At 39.2% G+C, this 19912-nt stretch overlaps 1 protein-coding gene and 1 pseudogene across 1 annotated transcript in view; one reads left to right on the plus strand and one right to left on the minus strand.

Annotated features, from left to right (window-relative positions):
• OLA1 (Obg like ATPase 1) overlaps window positions 1-19912 on the plus strand; it is a 156737-nt gene that overhangs the window by 79214 nt on the left and 57611 nt on the right. The window contains exon 5 of the mRNA XM_045828950.1: window positions 1412-1587. Within this exon, the coding sequence (XP_045684906.1) occupies window positions 1412-1587 (176 nt within the window). The remainder of the gene's footprint in view (window positions 1-1411; window positions 1588-19912) is intronic.
• LOC123812384 lies at window positions 11403-17944 on the minus strand (annotated as a pseudogene).

Genomic DNA, 19912 nt, shown 5'->3' on the forward strand with positions numbered 1-19912 from the left:
ACCTCAAGTCCAGATCATGACAAGAAATATGTAGTGTTGTCCTTCTAGGGAGACTTCGTCCATACTTTTAAAATAATAAAACAATTTACCTAAATCAGTTTATCTTATGTGTTTATTAGTGAGCTCTAATGTACTTCCTCATTTCTTGCTAATTTTGTTATAGGAATTTGGCACTATATAATAAAATATCAGTTGTATGCCAAGAATACTCTTTAGTGTTATTTTAAATACTTATGCTTTAATTACAGTAATATACTTATGCTTTATTGTTGTTATTACTGAATAATTCCACATTAAGATACAAACAGCTTAATTACTTTTAATTTTGGGAAATTATATTTAAAAACTTTTTATAGTCTGTAATGAAAATATCTTGGTTTTTGGTATGTAAGAAGGAGCAATAGTCACTGTTTTCTCCCATCAAATGCAAACTATCTCATGATTCTTATAGTACCTAAAGTAATTGATACATTATGTTTGAAAACATCTCATTTTGGGAGCATAATCTAATTGGTGATTTTAATTAAATTAATTAACAATTTGTTTATAAATGTGTTTATTGTTTGTAGGTATATCATTGCTTTCTATTTATAATACTTCTTAGAATTTGTTTATTTTTGTGATACTGTTCTTTATCTGGTAATTTGGGTAAATCCCAGTTGAATTATGTTGCCACATTATGTCTTCAAAAGGGCATAAAGTCAGTACACATGCTTCAGTAATATCTGGTTGTTTTACCCTTATGTTTCCAGTTGGCAATTTGAAATTATGGCTTCAACTGCACTTTAAATATGTGATAATAGCATGTGTTTCTAATAAGGGCCAGCACCATTTTGTTCAGATAGTGTGAATGGTTGTCACTCATATATGACAAATGCACCTTCGTCTGCTTCTTTGATAGCCCCCTAAAAACCATACCCTCAAATCAGGCCGATGAAATTAGCTGCTGTGTAAATTGTGTGTCTGAGTGGTTCATTATCTAATCACCGTCAGAAACACAGTGATAAAGTAGATTGAAGCAAGGAAGAGGTCTGCCAGATGATTTCACCCCCCTCCTCCAAATCCGGTTTCCCTTGGAAACCTTAATAGTGTTTAGAACTTCAGGCTCTCATGCCTGGAATTCAGTATCTTAATGTACCAAACCTGAAAATACCAGTAGTTCTGGAGCATAATTTTCTTTCTGTAAAGATCATAATTTTATTTATTTCAATCTGTTTTTGAAATGTTGAGGCCTCTTGAATTACTGTTTTGTTGCTAGTGCCCTAAATACTACTAAAGAGGAAAAAAATGCTTGGTCCTACTTGCAAGAATTCATAATAATTTATATAACTGTTCACCTTATTGGGATCTTTAATAATGACCTTCTGGATTACTTTTTTTTATTGAATTGCTTCCTTTTAATTCATTTTAGGTGCTTTTGAAGATGATGATATCACTCATGTTGAAGGAAGTGTAGATCCTATTCGAGATATAGAAATAATACATGAAGAGCTTCAGCTTAAAGATGAGGAAATGATTGGGCCCATTATAGATAAACTAGAAAAAGTGGCTGTGAGAGGAGGAGATAAAAAACTAAAACCTGAATATGTAAGTAAAAATTTACAGCTTCTTTAGATACATAAGTTCATTTTTCTTGATTAAAATTTTAAAATAAACCACATAAAATATCTAATATTGTTACAGAATTTTAGACCAAGGATTTTTTGTTGTTGTTGTTAAAAATTGTTGAGAAATTTTATTTTCTTTTGGCAACAAAGTATCATGGTGATACGTTTTTTGTGTTCTTAAAAAGCAATATTTAGCTATAATATTGATTGTTTATAATGGTTACTGTGTATAGCTTCAAGTTTTGGTGTTAGAGAATTGTGGTTTTGTGGTGAAAAGCTTACTAGATTTAGAAAAATTATTGAATATATGAGCTTCGTGGATTTATACAAGGAATTGTCTTCCATAGGGAATATACTATTAAAGTAGACAGATAATTTTAGTCTTTTATGGAGTAAATTTATGTGATTGTCTTTAATATTCAGATGTTTTCTATCATGTTGTAATGAATAGTTATTAGTTATATTGTAACAAATGTTTCAAAATCAGTTTTGAAGACTTTAGTTTAAATATGATCAAATTGTCTTTTACATTAAAAAAGCAGTGACTTGTCCTGGCTGGTGTGACTCAGTGGCTGAGTGCTGGCCTGCGAATCAAAGAGTTGCTGGTTCAATTCTCAGTCTAGGGCACATGCCTGGGTTGCAGGCCAGGTCCCCGGTAGGGGACACCTGAAAGGCAACCACACATTGATGTGTGGTTCTCTCTTCCTCCCTTCCCCTCTCTAAAAAAATTAATAAATAAAATCTTTAAAAATATATAATAGTAGTGCCTTAATTACATATTTTCTTATTTATTAACATCTTTCATAAACATGCCCTTGCTTTTATGCTTCTTTGTCTTAGGAAGGATTTTCTTTCTTTTTAACTTTTCATTTTCTCATTTTTGGAAACTGATTATCTTTTCCATTCCTCCTTGCCTCCCCATCTTCCCTGCCCCTCTCTCTCCCTCTCCCCGCTCCCTTTCTTTCTTATTTATTTTGAAAAGGTATTATTTATTTATTTTTAGTGGCAGAGGAAGGGAGGGACAAAGAAAGGGAGAGAAACATCGATTGCTTGCCTCATATGCTGCACCCCAATCGGAGTCCAAACCCACAACCTAGTCATGTACCCTGACTGGGAATCGAACCAGCAACCTTTCACTTTGTGGGAGAATGCTCAACCAACTGAACCACACCATCCAGGGCCCTTATTTATTTAAATAATTTTGGAAAACTCAAAGTTGATTTGGGAGCTGTACACTGTGAAGGAAGAAATCAACTATAGAATTAATGTTTAAACTTAAGCACATTATTAATAATTATGGTCAAAGGTGCCTGGTCTTGGAACCCAGAGACCTGTATTGTGCTACTGATTTTCTTGATAGTCTGAAGCAAATGAGGAGTACAGTAGGAGATGTGAAGCTGGGAGAGATGCATACATGAGAAGTTACAGGCTTTAGGATCCATCCTGTCATCACTAACCTGAAAAATTGTCAAGGCAATGTAATTTATAAATAAAAATTAAGAAACTCCTTATGAGTTTTCTGAAGACTGTGCCATTTTGAATCATATTTGAGATTCATTGCCTTTTAATCTAAGCTTAGGTTTAGGTTCTAGGTTGGGTTTCCTCAGAAGCAAGAATTGGAGTGCAGGTTGTTCCCTTGGGAGCTATCTCAGGGAGCACAGTCAGGGGGTGGAGAATCAAGACCAGGAAGAAAACTCATACAAAGCATGTAAATTAGTGGGTGGAAACCCTGAGCATCTGGGGCTTAGTCCTGCTAGGGACCTCTGCAAAAACCATGTAGAAAGTGTATTGTAGTTTTTCTACCAGGAAGGGTGAGGAAGCCAAAGTAATTATCCATTAAAATTGTTATCAATCATTGCTTAGGGGCTACTTTTAGGAGTGTGAATAACTCTCTGGCACTTGATGTCTCTGGTCTGAGCACAGCGCTTAAGAAGAGTTGCAGATGCTTTTACAGTAAGAAGCGTTCAGCATCTATTGGGCCTGTGAGGACAAAGGGGGATATTGGCAGGCTCTGCTACATGTGTGTTTACCCACTGTGAATTTAAATTTTTTTTGTCATAATCATTCTGTATATTTTTGGTTGTTCTTTAGGATCCCAATTTAATTTGGTGGTGTTTTATATTTTTCCTTGCTTCTGATTTGTCTTTAGTTTTCCTAATACGAAGAGGAATCCTCTGCAACTATGATATCAGCTAGTTCTTATAGGGGAGATTTTTTTTTAAGTTTCCTTATAGTTTCTAACAATTGCTCTAAAGATTTAAAATGTGATTGGCTTCTTTTCTTTAATTTATGTTTGTAATCTTGGCTAACAGAATCAGGACTTTAAGTGAACATAGATCCTGGGCTATGAAAGAAATAGCTCCCTGAAAGTTATTTTAAAATATGTAGATCATTTTGTTCACTAGGTATTTACTTGATTCTTCATTAATACTCATTCAAATGTGTTTTTCTGTATAATCTTAGAAATTCAGAAGTCAAGGCTCTCTTTCCATGAAGTTTTCATTTTTCCTATTTGGGTGTCATTGTAATTTAATGTGAATAAGCTAGAAAAACTTGGATTAGATATGGTCTAGCATAAAACATGAACTAACTTTTCTTTTTTTTTTTAGTTTTAAGTTTTTGTGTTTTTCATTTTTAAATTCTCACCTGAGGATATGTTCATTGATTTCAAAGAGAAAGGAAAGGAAAGAGTGAAAGAGAGAGAGAAACAATGATGTAAGAGAGAAACATAGATCAGTTGCCTCCCATACATTCCCTGACTGGGGATTGAACCTGCAACCTAGGTATGTGCCCTGACCAGGGATCAAACCGCAACCTTTTGGTGCATAGGATGATGTTCCAACTAACTGAGCCACCTGACCAGGGCATGAACCAACTTCTTAATGCTAAATCAGAATCTTTCTTAACAGTAAGTTTGATAAATTCAGACATAAAGACCTTTTATAGTGGGTCTTGCAGTCTGTGATAAAACTGAAACACTAAAGAAGGCAAGAGGGGAGTAAACATTTCCTATTGGTATTAATTAGCCAAGTGTATTAGTTACCTAGGACTGTCATAACAAGTACCACAAACTGGATGGCTTAGAACAATAGAAGTGTATTCTTTCACTGTTCCAAAGGCTAGAAGTCTGACATCAATGTGTTGGCAGGGACATATTCTCTCTGGAGCCTCTTGGAGAGACTCTTTTCTCGACTCTTAAGCTTCTGGTAATACAGGTGTTTGTTGGTCTCTGGCAGTATAACTCCAGTCTCTGCCTCCATCTTTACATACCCATCTTCCCTCTGTATCTCTGTCCACATCTTCCTGTTCTAAGGACACCAGTCGTAATTGGACTAAGATCTTTCCTACTGCAATATAGCCTCATCTTAACCTTTTCCCAAACAAGGTCATACTCTGAGTACTGGGGTTAGGGCTTTACTGTGTCTTTTTGGAGGACACAGTTCAAACCATAACAATAACACCAAAGCTTAAGATCAAGTTTGTTTTTAAATCTATGTAACTGTAAACATTTCATGTGCAAAGACAAAATTTGGAAAATGAACGTAGAACTCTTTAAAGAACAATTTATTTTGTATTGCTTAATTATTTGGAAATCATCATACTTAAAAATTATTCATAGAATTAAGTTATTTAATGAAAAAACTTAAGAAAGCAACCAGAAATTGTAATTAATGAGTCTTTTTTTTCAATATTTGTAAGTTAATAATTAGGGTCTCCCAAAACATAGAGCTATTAGCAGATTTCTTCTCATTCTTTTAGGACAGCCTTTAAAGTTGATTTTTACATAATTTTAAAAAATCATTAAAATATTTGAATATGTAATGATATATTTTTCAATAAAAACCAAAAGGTTCAAAAGAGTATACTATAAAAACATAATTCTCTTCACTTTGTCTCCCTATTTCCCCATATCTGCTCTTTAAATTCTTACGTATTCTTCCGTAACTATTTTTACATGACTTAAAAAGATCATGTCTAAAAGAACAAGATACTAAAAAGTACTTGCTGAGAATGAACTGCAGTTATTCATCTTCCCGCACACCACCCCCCGCATATTCTCTCTGTCCTCATAGTCTCTAACTTAGTTAATGGGGCCAAATTACCTGAACTGAAAACCAGTATCTTTGACTCCTCTCTGTACTTGACCACCTACACCCTACCCTATTGATTTTATCTCACAAATATTCCCTGTATCTCTTCCTTCCTCATTTTCATAAATTCTTTAGTTTGGGCCTCATTTATGCTTAAGTTATTTTTAAAGTTTAACTTATTTCTTTGCCTCCATTATTGCTCGTTTTCCACAAATATAAAATGCAGACCTAATTATGTTATTCCCTTTATTAAAACACTCACCATCTTTCTATAAGATACTGCCAACACAGAGTCCATGGCTCACAAATTTCTAATTTGGCCTTCCCTGACTTACATTTTCTCAACTCCCCTGGCAGTGAGCTAAACTTTTGTGTTTCACATGAGTTCATTTACTTGAACTCTACCCTTTTGTTGCTCCTTCATCCCTGTTTAAGTCATCATTTAAGACATAGCCTAAAGCAGAAATTTCCTCTTTAAAAAAACTTTGTATTGGGCAGACTATATGTAATATAAAATTTATCACTTTAACCTTTTTTTAAAGGTTTTATTTATTTATTTTTAGAGAGAGGGGAAGGAAGGGAGAGAAGGAGAGAAACATCAGTGTGTGGTTGCCTCTCATGCACCCCCTACTGGGGATCTGGCTGGCAACCCAGGCATGTGCCCTGACTGGGAATTGAACTGGTAATCTTTTCAAGTATACAATTTAGTGGCATTAAGTACATTCATAGTGTTTTATAACCATCACCACTATTCATTTCCAAACTGAAACTTTGTATCCTTTAAAGAACACCTCTCCATTTTCTCCTCCTCCCAGTCCTGGTAATCCCTATTTCTACTTATTTTTGCCTATGAATTTGCCTGTTCTAGGAACCTCATATAAGTGGAATCACACAATTTTTGTCTTTTGTTATATCTGGCTTATTTCACTTAGCATAATGTTTTCAAGGTTTGTCCATGTTATAGCATGTATCAGTATTTCATTCTTTTTTAAGGCTGAATGATATATGTACATACCACATTTTGTGGACATTTGGGTTATTTCTACACTTTGGCTATTGTGAATAGTACAGTTATGAACATTGTTGTATATTGTGTATAACCACATGTACATCGTGGTTTCAGCACTTTTGAAGAAATCTATTGAAAATAATCTAGAGGAAATATTAAGCAATAATAGTGACTTGGGGGGGTAGAGTTATGAATGCTTTCCCCTTAAGTGTTTTTTCTACTTTGATTTTATTCTTTTATAAAAATAAACTAAGGGAAATGAACCCCAAAGTTAAAACTATTAAATGTAGCAGACCATTTAAAAATGCATGCACCAGGAATGTGATTAAAATTTATTGTAGTTCATTATTTGAGTCTACTTAATACACAGTACCCCAAACTAGGAATGGGTTATAAAATTTTCAAAATAAAAATGACAAGTTGCTTAATTTGATGCAGTAATACCACGGTGGGAGTCAAACTGTTAAAGGTGGGATTACTTCATAAGTCCTGGAGAACTGGTTATCATAGTAATTATTCTCAGCATTAATGAGGAAATTTTGGCAATAATGTTCTTAGGCCACTTGAAAGGATAGAAGGAGTGTATCCTTTTTCTTGAACAGGAATGAGAAGCATGAGAGTGTAAGCATGAGATTGTAACCAGGATTAATCTGATGGTCATCATAACACTGCATAAGATATTTTACTTTCCAGTTGATAATGATTACTTTAAGCAAATCATCATATTCTTTAAGGTGTTAGGGGAAACATTTCATTTCTTACTTGATAATACATTGTGTGAACAAATAGGTGTGATCTACTAAAGGTAAATAATGAGTCATTGAATCTCCGAGAGTTGTTATTTTTTTCCTTTTTATTGAATTTATTGGGTAACGCTGATTAACAAAATCATACAATTTTCAGGTGTACAATTCCATAACACATCATTTATACATTGTACTTTGTGTTCACCACCCCAAGTCAAGTCTCCTTTCACCATCATTTATCCCCCCATACCCTCGTCCACTTCCCCCACACCTCCCTACCCCCATATCAATACACTGTTATCTGTGTCAATGAGATTTTTCTCTTTTTTCCTTTCTTGCTCAATCCCTCCACTACTACCCTCACCCTGTCCCCTAACCCCCTACCTCTGACAGCTGTCAACCTGCTTTCTGTCTCTGGGCCTGTCTTTGTTTTGCCTGTGAGCTAATTTTGTTCGTTAGATTCCACATATATATTGCTGGATCCAGTTTGCTCATACTGTTTTGTTGAGGATTTTAGCATCTGTGTTCATGAGGGATATTGGCCTATAATTTTCTTTCTTTGCAGAGTCTTTATCTGGTCTGGAATTAAGATAATGCTAGCCTCATAAAATGAGCTTGGGAGTCTTCCCTACTCTTGCATTTTTTGAAAGAGTTTGAGAAGGAGAGGTCTTAGTTCTTTGAATGTTTGGTAAAATTCACCTGTGAAGTCAGCCTGTCTAATACTCTTATTTGGTGGGAGTATTTTGATTACTGCTTCAGTTTCAGTAGTTTTAATATGTCTATTCAGTTTCTCTGATTCTTTGAGATTCAGTTTTTGAAGACTGTATGCTTCTAGAAATTTATCCATTTCTTCCAGATTGTTCAATTTGTTGGTACTTACTTGTTCATAATATTTCCTTAAAATGCCTTGATATCATTTGTTACTTCTCTTTCATTTCTGATTTTATTTATTTGGGTCCTCTATTTTTCTAGATGAATCTGGTTACAGATTTGTCCATCTTGTTTATCTTTTCAAAAAACCAGCTCTTGGATTCATTGATCTTTTGTAAATTTTAAGACTCTATTTCTGTTCTGATCTTTATTATTTCCCTCCTTCTATTCACTTTGGGCTTTGTTTGTTTGTTTCAAGTTCCTTTATGTGTAAAGTTAGATTGGTTATTTGAGGTTTTGTTTGTTTATGCTATGAATTTCTCTCTTAAGACTACTTTCTCTGTGTTCCATAGTTTTTGGGTTGTTGTGTTCTCATTTTTATTTGTTTCGAGCTATCTTTTGATTTCTTCCTTGATCTCATTATTAACCCAATAACTGTTTAGTAACATGTTATTTAGTTTCCATGTCTTTGTGTGTTTTTCAGTTCTTTTTCTTGTGCTTGATATCTAGTTATTATTTTTTTAAGACTTTATTTATTTATTCTTAGTGAGAGGCAAAGGGAGGGAGAAACAGAGGGAGGGAAACATTGATGTGTGAGAGATACATCCCATGGTTGCCTCTCGCATGCCATCAGTTGGGGACCTGGCCCACAACCCAGGCATGTACCCTGACTGGAAATTGAACAGGCGACCTTTTGGTTCTCAGGCCAGCACTCAATCCACCGAGCCACACCAGCCAGGGCTGATATCTAGTTTTATACCATTATGGTCAAAGAAGATGCTTGATATGATTTCAATCTTCTTAAATTTATTGAGACATATGATCTATTGTAGGAAATGTTCCATGTGCACTTGAAAAGAATGTATATTCTGCTGCTTTGGGGTGAAATTCTCTGAAGATATCAATTAAATCCATCTGATCTAGTGTGCCATTTAAGGCCACTGTTTCCTTGTTGACTTTCTGTCTGGAAGATCTATCCATTAATGTCAATAGGGTGTTAAAAAATCCCTACTCTGAATGTATTACTGTGAATCTCTCCCTTGATGTCCATCAGGATTTGCTTTACATATTTAGGTGCTCTTATGTTGGGTGCATAAATGTTTAAAAGGGTTATATCCCTCTTGTTGTATTGTTCCATTTATCATTATGTAGTGTCCTTCTTTGTCTTTTACTATAGCCCTTTTTTAGGTCTATTTTATGAGGTGTAAGTATTACTACCCCAGCTTTTAAAAAAATTTTCTATCCCTTTTAGTCTGTGTGTATTTTTCATTTTGAGGTGGGTCTTTTCTAGACAGCATATATATGGGTCTTGGTTTCTTATCCATTCAACTACCCTATGTCTTTTGATTGATCATTTAAGCCAATTATATTTAAAGTGATTATTGATAGATACTTATTTGTCATTTTATTCTTTTACCTATGTTTCTCTGTTTTTCTCCTACCCCTTCTCCTCCTCCTCCTTCTAGAAAGCCCTTTAACATTTCCTGTAAGACTGGTTTAGTAGTAACAAACTCCTTTAGTGTTTTCTTGTCTGGGAAGCTTTTTATCTCTCCTTCAATTTTAAATGATAACCTTGCTGTGTAAAGTAGTTTGACTACAACCAAGACTACAACCAAGTAGTTTTGGTTGTAGGCCCTTGCTTTCCCTCACTTTGAATATTTCATGCCAATCCCTTCTGGTCTGAACTATTTCTATTGAGATATCAGCCTTATGGAAACTACCTTGTAGCTAACTGTCACTTGCAGCTTTGAAGATTCTCTCTTTGTCTTTAACCTTTGCTGTTTTAATCATGACATGTCTTTGTGTGGGCCTCTTGGGCTCATCTTGTTTGGAACTCTGTTTCCTGGACTTAGGTGTCTTTTTCCTTCCCAGGTTAGGGAATTTTTGTCCATTGTTTCTTTAAATAGGTTCTTGGTCTCTTCCTCTCTCTTTTCTCTTTCTGGTATCCCTGTGATGTAGATGTTGTTATGCTTTATGGTGTCCCAAAGGTTCTTTAAATTATCTTGGTTTTTTAAATTCTTTTTTCTTTTTGTTCCTCTGATTGGGTGTTTCTTTTACATTGTTTTCCAAATCACTGATTCTCTCTTCTGCTTCATCCAATCTATTGTTTATTCCTTCCAGGTTAGTCTTCATTTCAGACATTATAGTCTTTCTTTCTTTCTTTCTTTCTTCCTTTCTTCCTTTCTTCCTTTCTTCCTTTCCTCCTTTCCTCCTTTCCTCCCTTCTTCCTTTCTTTTAAAGACTTTATTTATTTATTTTTAGACGGAAGGAAAGGGAGGGAGAAAGAGAGACACACACACATCAGAGGGATTGCCTCTTATGTGCACTTCCTGGGGACCTGGCCCTCAACCCAGGCATGTGCCCTGACTGGGAATCGAACTGACAGCCCTTTGGTTCATAAGCCGGTTCTCAATCCACTGAGCCACAATAGCCAGGGCAAGTGTTCTTCATTTCTAACTTTTTTTTTATTTCTATGTCTTTTTTTATGATTTCTATGTCTTTTTATTCTGTTGAGCATTTTTATAACCACTGCTTTTTTAAAATTATATTTTATTCATTATGCTATTACAGTTATCCCAATTTTTCCTCTTAGCCCCCTTCTACCCAGCACCTCCTACTTTCTCAGGCAATCCCTAAACGACTGTTCATGTCAATGGGTCATACAAATAAGTTCTTTGGCTCTTCCATTTCCTGTACTATACATTGTATTTGTATCCCCATGGCTATTCTGTACCTACCCATTTATACTTCTTAATTGCCACACCTCTTCACCCATTACCCCAAATGCTCCTCCTATCTGACAACCATCAATACCAATTGTTGATAGATATGTATTCATTGCCGTTTTATTGTTCATAGTTTTTATCTTTTTTTTTTTTTTGACTAGTGCAGTGAACTTTATTGATAGTGCATGACAAGGCAGGGCTCCATAAACCCCTCCCCTCTTTGGGGGGGGGTCTAGGATAGAAACTGGAGGTCAGGAGATTCTCGGTGTGTTAAGGGATCAATTCAGGGCAAGGACTCCCCAGCAGCTGAGGGTCTCTCTTCCTGTCACTGGGGGTGGTGGTCCAGGGGCCTCTTACTCCTTAGAGGCCATGTGAACCACAAGGTCCACTACCCTGTTGCTGTAGCCAAGTCATTGTCATACCAGGAAATGAGCATGACAAAGTGGTCATTGAGGGCAGCGCCAGTCCCGGCATCAAAGGTGGAGGAATGGGTGTCACTGTTAAAGTTGAGAGGAGACAACCTGGTCCTTGGTATAGCCCAGGATGCCCTTGAGGGCGCCCTCTGATGCATGCTTCACTACCTTCTTGATATCATCATATTTGGCAGCTTTCTCCAAGTGGCAGGTCAGATCCACATCCGACACATTGGGGGTAGGGACACGGAAGGCCATGCCAGTGACCTTCCCGTTTACCTCAGGGATGACCTTGCCCACAGCCTTGGCAGTGCCAGTGGAAGCAGGGATGATGTTCTGGGCAGCCCCTCGGCCATCACACCACAGCTTGCCAGAGGGCCCACCCACGGTCTTCTGGGTGGCAGTGATGGCGTGGACTGTGGTCACGAGTCCCTCCACAATGCCAAAGTTGTCATGGATGACCTTGGCCAGGGGGCCAAGCAGTTGGTAGTACAGGAGGCATTGCTGACAATCTTCATGGAATTGTCATACTTGTCATAGTTCACACCCATCACAAACATGGGAGCATCTGCAAAAGAGGCAGAGATGGTGACCCCCTTGGCTCCACCCTTCAAGTGAACCCCAGCCTTCTCCATGGTGGTGAAGACACGAGTGGACTCCCCAACATATTCAGCTCCACCATCACCCTATTTGATGTTGGTGGGATCTTACTCCTGGAAGATGGAGATGGACTTTCCATTGATGACAAGCTTCCCGTTCTCAGCCTTGACTGTGCCTTTGAACTTGCCATGAGTAGAATCATACTGGAACATGTAGACCATGTAGTTGAGGTCAATGAAAGGGTCATTGATGGTGACAACATCCACTTTGCTAGAGTAAAAGGCAGCCCTGGTGACCAGGCACTCAATATGGCCAAATTCGTGCACTCCGATCTTCACTATCATGTCTCAGGGTTGAAACTGGCATTGTGCAGGAAGACACAAACAGGAGGAGCAGAGAGCCTCATCTTTTTTTTCTTAAATAAGTCCCTTTAGCATTTCATAGAATAATGGTTTGGTAATGATGAACTCCTTTAGTTTTTTCTTTTCTGAAACACATTTTTTTGCCAGTGATTCTAAATGATTGCTTTGCTGGGTAGAGCAGTCTTGGCAGTAGGTCCCTACTTTTTATGGCTTTGAATATTTCTGGCCAATCCCTTCTAGGCCTGCGAAGTTTCTTTTGAGAAATCAGCTGACAATTTTACGGGTTCTCCCTTGTAGGTAACTAGGTGCTTTCTCTTGATGCTTTTAAGAGTCTCTCTTTATTTTTAACTTTTGGCATTCTAATTATCATGTGTCTTGGAGTGGGTCTGTTGGCATCCATCTTTTTGGGACTCTGAGCTTCCTGAAATTGCATTTCTATTTCCTTCACCAAATTAGGGAAGTTTTCTTTCACTCATATTTCAAATAGATTTCCAACTTCTTGCTATTTCTCTTCTCCTCTGGCATTCCTATATGTGAATGTTTGAACACTTGAAGTTGTCCCAGAAGCTACTTATACTATCCTTTTTTTTTTATTCTTTTCTCTTCTTGTTGTTCTGATTCATTGTTTTTTGTTTCCTTCTGTTCCAAATCATTGGTTTGATTTTCAGCTTCATCCACTCTACTGTTGTTTTCCTGTAATTGTTCTCTATTTCAGTTAGTGAATTCTTTGTTTCTGGCTGGATCTGTTTTATGCTGTTGAGGTCCTTATTAAGTTCCTTGAGCATCCTTATAATCAGTGTTTTGAACACTGCATCCAATTGATTGCTGTATCTCCATCTTGTTTAGTTCTTTTTCTGGAGTTCTGATCTGTTCTTTCATTTGGGCAATGTTTCTTTGTCTCCTCATTTTAGCAGCCTGCCTGTGGCCTTCCTGTGTTTGTTTCTATTAGGTAGAGCTGCTATGACTCCTGTTTTGGTAGCATGGCCTAATATAGTAGATGTCCTGTAGGGTCCAATGGCACAGGTATACCCTTTGTATGCTGAGTTCACCCTCCTCTTGTAGTTGAGCCTTAATTGCTGTTGGCAAGTGAGTGGGAGGGATTTACCCAGGCCGGTCAACTGCAAGGACTGGCTGAGACACTGACCACCAACCTCCACCTTCCATGGAGGATCAGCTGTGGGGGGGCAAGGTGGTAGTGCTCTGGTATAGTCTGTAGCTGTCCACTTGGAAGAGCAGGCTCTGCAATTTCCCTGATGGTGCAAGCCAGTGTAAGTCCCCACCTGTGTTTTCCTGGTGTCACCCTGCCTGGTCTATAAAGTAATAAGACGGTTGCTACTTGTGCTGGGCTTGGAGATTCCCAGGCAAAACCAAATTGTGAATCTGGGCTGGCTGCTGCTAGTACCAGGCCTGGGGCCACTCCACAAGAGGTACTATCAAGCAAACCATAGTATTGCTTGAGCAATATTAAATACTAAATACTAAATACTAAAAGGGAGTTGTGAAGCGTGATCCAAGGCCAGCTGTTCATATGTAAAAGTCTCTGTTAACATCTTGGGTGGGATGGAGTCACAGGGGATCTCCAGGGCAGGGCAAACAGTATTAGCCAGGTGGATGGGGTCTCAGATATGGCACCCACCTGCCGTGTCTGTGGCTCTGTGGGCAAAGGTTCATAAAAGGGACAATGGCTGGCCTCAGCCCACCTTTCTGTCTAGGAGAAAAGCTGTTCCCTAGCTCTTTCTTTAATATGAGATACTTCATTTCCTCCATGTATGGCACTGGTGCCTTTCAGGATGCTACCTCTGTGCTGGAGCTCAGAGGGAGTGAGTCTGAGTCAGTTTATGTGTGGGTTCTTTAAGAGGAACTGTTTGGGACTCCAGAAATTCTTCTGGAGGAAATTCTTCTTCAGAAATTCTTCTGAAAGTCATTCCTCACTGGCTATGCAGCCAGAAGTTATGGGAGCTTATCTTCCTGGAACTGGAACCCTGGGCTGGGAGGCCTATAGTGGGGCTGGTGTTCCTCACTCCTGAGATATCCCTCCCAAGTTTTTATCTACTACGTGTAGAGGTGGGACAAGCTCATTCTGCATGTCCACCCCTCCTACCAGTCTGGATGGATATGGTTTCTTTAATTCAGTATTTGTGAGGCTTCCATTCAACTCTATTTCTGCCAGTTCTGAGTGATGGTTGTTCTGTAATTTAGTTGTAATGCAGATGTGGTTGTGCAAGGAGTTGAACTGTATTTACCTATGTCACCATCTTTACCGGAAGTCCCAAACCATTACTTTGAACTGTATGTCTTACAAATTATTTGCCTCCATTTCATTTAGCTCTTTTTCTGGAGATTTCTCCTGTTATTTCATCTGGGGCCTCTTTCTTTGTCTCCCCATTTTGGCTGCTTCTCTGTTTTTTGTTTCTATGTATTAGGTAGAGCTGCTGTGATTCTCTGTCTTGATAGTGTGGCCAACTATAGTAGGTGCTCTGTAGGATCCAGTGGTGCAGTATCCTTGATCACCTAAGCTGGGTGCTCCAGGAATGTCCTCTGGGTTATGTGCATCCTCCTGTTGTAACTGAGTGATTTCTGTTGGCCTGTTCATGCATGGAATTCATCCTCAGGCTGGCTTACTGTGAGGCTCAGCCCCATCCACAGTGTGTGAGCTGCCGTGTGGGTGCTAACCACATGAATTGGAATTCACCTCAGCTGAGTTTGGTGCCAGCCGAGATTTCCCTTTAGATATGCTGCTGGTGAAGCTTATTAGGTCCTGCTATGGTGTTGTCTGAAGCTGGCCACTGGGTGTGTTGGTTCTGAGCCTCTTTGGAGGAACTCGGGTACAGACCAATACCAGATGCTGCCTGTGACTGGCCCTCGGCAACCTATTTGGGACTACAAAGGAATCCACCTTTTGTAGCTGCCTCTGCTGGTGTACGTATGCACAGGAAGGACCAAACTGCACCCCAAGGCCAGCTTTCACTACCACTGGGCCCAAGGATAGGTCAGCAAAAGTTCAAAGGCACCTGAGATCCTCTTTCGCCTACCTCTGCACACCAGCTTCCTGCTAGTTGTCTGTTAGCCTCAGGCATAAAAGAACTTCTGGATGTACTCAAGCTGCATGAGATAGGTTCACAGTGAGTCACCAGGTAGGGGCAAATTATGTTTACCATATTGATACAGGTTCAAACTTTGTGCCAGTACTGGGTCTGAGGCCACTCAACTCAGCAAATGTCCCCAGGTACATCAAGTCTAGCTGCCATCTTCTGGGTGCTCACAAACCTTTGTGTTGTGGCAGGTCTCAGGGAATTGTCATGGTGAGGCCAGCAGATTTTGTCACGCCCAAACAGACCAAGATTTGGCCATGTTAGGGAAGGGCTCTGCCTTGTTTGGGCATATGAGAGAAAAATGGCCCCTATTCTAGAGCTACACAGTTCAGTCTGTCCCATATTTTGCTGGGCAGAGACAGAGCACACCAGGGTGGGGCAGCCAGGTGTTGGGAGGATGGGGCTAGTGGATCTTCCATGAGGGGGAGGTGCTGGTCAGGCTTTGGGGATGTGGGGGGTATGTCCCCCACTCTAGAGCCACACACTTCAGTCTGTTCGGATTTTGCCCTTACTGCAGTAGGGTGGAGCCACTAGGAGTCAAGCAGGTGCGGCCGCTGAAGCTGGAGTCTGGAGTTGTGGCTTGAAACCTAAAGGGTAGTTCTAGTGGATCTCCCATGGTGGGAAAGCGCCAGTCAGGTTCACTGGGAAGTGGAGTAAATGGCCCCTGTGCCAAAGCCACAAAGCTCAGTCACTGATAACCCTGAGTCTGCCCAGACGTTTACACTCTCGCCAAGGCAGCTGACTTGCCCAACTTCTCAGCTGGGCATAAGCTCCACAGGGTGGGCAAGAGGGAGTCCAGAGGGTGGGGTTCTTGCTTTCCCCCAGGGTGTCATATGGAGGTGAGTGCTCCACCCAAGAAGGATGGTGTCTGTATAGTATGGAAGAATGAAAGCACAGGGATCCTGGTAGCTGTCCCTTCAGCTCTCCCCAGAGCCATAAACCCGACTTTCCTCATACAACTCTAGTCCACTCTGCCTCTTTCTACCGGAGCCCAGGGTGAGTGGCTGCAAGCTAAATTTTATCCATTCGCCTTTTAAGAGGTGCTTGTGTCTCTAGCAGACTCCTTTCTCTCTCTATCAGACAGTAAGCCCCTCTGCTTTTCATGACCAGATGTTAGGTGGGCACCTCCTCCTGGCTCTGGTGCTCATGGCTGGAGAGCCCAACTTAGGATTTAGACCCCACACTTCCCAGGGGGAACCCCTACAGCTGAGATATCCCTCTGGAACCTCAGCCGCTTCCTGTAGGAGTGGGGGCAGCTCTTTTAGCATTTCTGCCATTCCTACCGGTGTCAATATGGCTTCTATAAATCCTTGGTTATAAGGCTTCTCTCTAGCTAGTCTCAGTTGTTTTTTTCAGTGTGATTGTTCTGTATTTCAGTTATAACTTCAGTTCCGTCCTGGGAGGAGGTAAGTAGCTTCCACCTACTCCCACCATCTTGGCTCTCCCAAGTTATTATATTTTGTAATTGGATTTGTGGTGTTTTGTTTTGTTTTGTTTTGTCATGAGGAATAGAGACTCAACTTAAGCTATATCAAGAAATGGATTTTTATTTTTAAAATACAAGGCAAGAAGGGACATGAAATCCAAAAATATTCAAGAGCAGGAAGTGTAGTATAGTCAGGCCTTTGGAGTTGAATTGTAAATCGTTCCAGGATAGCGCTGTGCGTCTTCTCTGGTGGTGCTCTGTCATTCATGTAACTCAGATATTCTTCATATCTTCTTCACCAGAATTCTACTTATTTTTTGTTCTGCTGCCACTAGACTTCATCTGCTATTTTATATATTGCTTTTGTTCCTGATTTCTGCTTCTTCATAATTTCTGCATACTTACAGTTGGCTTATCATTTCATGTAATTTACTCTATCTTGAGTTCTTTCAGCGTAGCCTTACAATTTAAGTTTCCAGTTCTATTATCTTGACCTTTTCTAATTCCAGTTTCTAGAATAAGCATCTAATTGCCTCAATTTATTCCCATTTTGGCAGAGTTTTTTTGTTTTTGCTTTTGTTTGTCTGTTTGCTTTTTTAATGAGACAACTTCATAGGTCAAGTGCCCACCAGTTTTGGCCAGGAAACTGCTTGGACTGAGTTAGAGTCCCTTAGCGGAGTACTGGGAGTAAAGCATCATGTTGGATAATGTGTTGAGTATATGTTGTAAAATGTTATGAGTATCAGCACATTATAGGTCCTCAATGCCCACTGTTATTTGAGGACAGTATTTATGAAGTGCAAAACTGTTTAAGACTTCCAGGATAACACAAAAGAATGTATTGTGTTTGGGGCAAAGATCACGAGAACTAGGCTCATTTGAGGCCAGACTAGTTTATATATGTCCTAAGGGGAATGAACTCATAAGAACTGATGTTACAGTGCATATGCTATAGGCATACTTTTCTGGATATTCCCACTTGTCCACTTTCTCTTTGCCCATAGCCAACCAAACACGGATGAAGAAAATTAAAAATAGGATGTTAATATCTCCATAAACTCATTATTATTCACCTTTAGAGGACCATCAGCTATGTCCAGCTTTCCTATATGCCTTCCTACTCTCTGTCAGAACTGCTCCTGTACTTCTTCAAACCTATTTTATATGCCACGCCCTGCTTTCATCCACCCTGGCCCTCAGCACGTGACCTTGCCTCCTACTTCAAAGATCAAAATAAAAGCCATCAGACAGGAATCCTTTGTTTTCCACTAGCCAAAGCTTATTCACTCCACTTATCTGTGGCTAGTTATTCCAGTTCTTTGGATATTATCACTTCCTAACTTTTCAGAAACCTTGCGCTATTAGTCATTCCCTCTTTTTTTCATCATTTGTTGCTTTTTAAATGACTTTATTGAGATAAATTCACATATCACAAAGTTCACCCTTTTAAAGTATTCAGTTCAGTTGTTTTTATTCTGTTTACAAAGTTGTTTTGATTACCAATAATCCCTTCTTTCTTGTGTAGACAACTTATACTCTCAAACTAGCTTATTTTCATCAAATATGTAGAGATAGCTTTTTTATTTTTATTTTTTAATTTTTTCATTCATGTTCAAATACAGTTGTCTCAATTTTCACACCACCATTCCCCCCCCGCCCCGCCCACACCCACCTCCCACCCTCAGTACCACCCCCCTGGCTCTGTCCATGGGTCCTTCATTCATGTTCATTTATGGACCTTTCCCTTCTTTCCCATGTTATTCCCCTCTGCCCTCCTCTCTAGTTACTGTCAGTTTGTCGCCAATGTCTCTGGCTATAATTTCAATGTCTCTGGTTATATTTTGCTTGCCAGTTTGTTTTGTTAATTAGGTTCTATTTATAGGTGAGATCATATGGTATTTGTCTTTCACCACCTGGCTTACTTCACTTAGCATAATACTTTTCAGTTCCATCCATGTTGTTGCGAAGCGTAGCAGCTCCTCCTTTCTTTCTGCTGCATAGTATTCCATTGTGTAAATGTACCATAGCGTATTGATCCACTCGTTTAACAATGGGCACCTAGGCTGCTTCCAGCACTTGGCTATTGTAAATTGTGCTGCTATGAACATGGGGATTTATTGGTTCTTTTGAATTAGTGATTCAGGATTCTTAGGGTAAACCCAACAGTGAAAATGCTGTGTCAAAAGGCAATTCCATTTTTAGTTTCCTGAGGAAATTCTATACTGTTTTCCTCACGGGCTGCACCAGTTTGCATTCTCACCAATAGTGCACTAGGTTTCCCTTTTCTCCACAACCCTGCCAGCACTTAATTGTTTGTTGATTTGTTTATGATGGCCATTCTGACCAGTGTGAAGTGGTATCTCATTGTGGTTTTAATTTGCATCTCTCTGATGGCTAGTGATGCTGAGCATCTTTTTATATGTCTCTGGGCCCTCTGTATGTCCTCCTTGGAGAAGTGTCTGTTCAGGTCTTTTGCCCGTTTTTTAAATTGTATTGTTTGTTTTCCTGGTGTAGAGTTGTGTGAGCCCTTTATATATTTTTGAGATCAAACCCTTGTCTGAGATATCATTGGTAAATATATTTTCCCATACAGTTGGTTCCCTTTTCATTTTGTTAATGTTTTCTTTAGCCATGCCGAAGCCTTATATTTTGATGAAGTCCTATTTGTTTATAAAGGTAGCTTTTTTAATCTTAAAAGAAAACCCTTCTTCCTGTACACCAATTCTTCAGGTCCAGCTTTGGCAGAGTCCCACAGATGGGACAGTAAGATACGATCCTGGCTCTGGAGGTCAGGGAGTCAAAGGCAACAGCTAGGACCAAATTCTGCAGGATAAGGAATGTGATTTGTAACCCCTATTCCGAGAGCTGGGGAAGGATCTTGAAAGCAATAGAAGGAACAACTTGGAAGATAAGATCATTGCCTCCCCAGGCCCCCAAAAGATATAATCACAGTATACCCAAAAAGTAAAG

Source organism: Phyllostomus hastatus, unplaced genomic scaffold, assembly GCF_019186645.2.
Source record: "Phyllostomus hastatus isolate PE091 unplaced genomic scaffold, TTU_PhHast_1.1 phas_contig_1, whole genome shotgun sequence".
NCBI classification, from domain to species: domain Eukaryota; kingdom Metazoa; phylum Chordata; class Mammalia; order Chiroptera; family Phyllostomidae; genus Phyllostomus; species Phyllostomus hastatus.